The sequence below is a fragment of the Corvus brachyrhynchos genome, unplaced genomic scaffold, assembly GCF_000691975.1.
Source record: "Corvus brachyrhynchos isolate BGI_N302 unplaced genomic scaffold, ASM69197v1 scaffold63, whole genome shotgun sequence".
Taxonomy (NCBI): Eukaryota; Metazoa; Chordata; class Aves; order Passeriformes; family Corvidae; genus Corvus; species Corvus brachyrhynchos.
Genome location: NW_008237227.1, coordinates 1044406 through 1046566, shown reverse-complemented (window position 1 = coordinate 1046566; position 2161 = coordinate 1044406). Strand labels below are relative to the sequence as shown.

The following is a 2161-nucleotide window of genomic DNA, read 5'->3' as shown; positions in this document are numbered from 1 at the left end:
GGGGGGGAGCCTCTCTCCCTCTCCCAGCTCCGGGAGCTCCCCCGCTGTTTATTTCTGGCTCTGCTGCCTTCAGCTGTGGGGACATGGAACCCCCTGGCACGGTGTGATGGGGTGGGAGGAGGGCTGCAGAGCTTTGGAGGAAGGAGTCTGGGCTGCTTCCCTGCGATGCTTGGGGTCCATCTGAGCTGCCGGGGCAAGGCTGGGGCGGTCAGACCCATGTGAAAGCTCGTTTCCCATGCCAAAAGGGTGTGTTGGGCCAGCTCATGACCTTCGTGGCTTCTTCTGGCCCTTCCCTGCACCCACAAACACTGGCTTCCTTTGGAAACTACTAAATCAGGGGAGGGTTTGTCATTAATCCCAGCTTCAGGACTAATCCAGAAGTTGGGGAGTGATGCAGGTCCTCCTGGCCCTGGGGCAGCTGAGAGCCCGTTCCCTGTTGCTGCTGGCGTGGCTCCTGCTGTGCTTAGGTGGCATCCATGGCTCCCAGCCTCACTGCCTGTCTTTCCTAAAGCTTTTCTTCTTTCCTAAAGCTTTTCTTCTTCCCCAAAATGGGTCACCCCATGCTTGCATTCATGTTGAGTGCCAGCTGGGGTGGGAAGAGGAAAACCATGCCGGGAGACCAAAGGGAAGGAAATGGTAATAAACCCCCCTCCAATGCCTCAAATATTCAGGATTAGAGAAGCAAGGAGAAAAATCCTGCCTCAAATAAGCAATTAATTGAAATTTAATAAGAATGGATTGTGTAGGTTATTAAATAATAATTGATTGTTAGATGAGAATTTCTCAGGATTTGAGCAGCATGCAGGAGATAAATCTAGTTGCCAGTAATTAACTGCAGAGTAGAAAATACAGATAAAAGGGTGCTAAATGCTTTCTTTTGGATGAGTTTTATTTTAACCCTTGCATGTGGCTGCTGGCACAGCCTGGCAGACCTCACTGGGGCAGCTGGAGGGAGGGGTATTTCTGGAATGCTACAGAAGCCCCAGGAGTGTGTGATCTGCTGGATACTGCCTGTTGAGAGTACCTACACCACTGATGGGGCAGGGAAAAATCGGGGAGACACATGGAGGGTGCCAGTAATTTTTTTGGGCTTCCCCCAGGCATATCCAGTCCTCCCAGTGCCACCTTGGCTTTCTTCCCAGCCTGCTGCTGCTGAAGGATGCAGGGGGTGGCTGAGGGGACAGAGGAGGTTCTGAGGGATGCAGAGGGTTGGAGGGATGCTTAGTGGGGAAGGGATGCTGTGGGTGCCGTGGCTCTGTGAAAGGACTTGTCTCACGTTGAGATATTAAAACCTACAAGCAGACCTGCAGCCAGGGTTCCTGGGTTCTCCTGAGCCTCACTCCCAAAGCTCACCATTGTGCAGGGGACTCTCTGATGTCTGGTCTGGGTGAAGCCTTGGCACAGCATTCTCTGGCTGGCTTGGTTATTAATGGTGTTTTCTTCCTTTCCTACAACTTGTGGGAATTCTGTGTCTGTGAGACCCCATGTTAAAATCGGTCGAAGTGGCCAACAGGTTGAAATCATAGAGTCTCAAAAAGGTTTGGGTTGGAAGGGACCCCAAATCTCATCTCCTTCCAACCCCCTGCCATGTGCTGAGACACCTTCCAGTAGATCAGGTTGCTCAATAAATGAATTTATTGAGGAAAGGGAAATGCCAGAGCCATGGGCAAAACCCCCTTGTGAACCTCATCTCTTTGGGAAATTGGGTCCGTGCACATTGGTCTGCCATTATTTCCAGGATCTTCTCTCCCCTGTCTTTAAGCCAAAGATGTGTGAGCCGAGCATGGCAGTCCTACCCAGTGCAATATGGCATGGGCTCATCCCCTCCCTCAGCTGAGCCCCCTGCCTGCATCCCCCTTGTCCCACCACCTTGGGAGCAGCACCCATGGGATGGGAGGGGATCCCTTCCCACATGCTGCTCTCGCTCCCTGAGCGTGCCAGGGAGGATTGACCCTGTCCCTCTTCTCTCGCAGACGATTACAAGTCAGAGCTGAGAGAGCAGCTGCCTTTGATCGCGGGGTCCGCAGCGGCCGGGGTGGTCTTCATCGTCTCCCTGGTGGCCATTTCCATCGTCTGCAGCAGGTGGGTCCCTGTGGGATCAGTGTCCCTGGGAGGTGGAGGGGGTAAGATGCAGATTAGGGGTCAGACAGGGGGGGGGGGG

General features: G+C 53.5%; 1 protein-coding gene across 1 annotated transcript in view; it reads left to right on the top strand.

Annotated features, from left to right (window-relative positions):
- The window catches only part of EPHB1 (EPH receptor B1), a 48247-nt gene that overhangs the window by 32175 nt on the left and 13911 nt on the right, over positions 1-2161 (top strand). Inside the window, 1 exon segment of the mRNA XM_017729409.1 lies at positions 1974-2082. Coding sequence (XP_017584898.1) covers positions 1974-2082 — 109 coding nt within the window.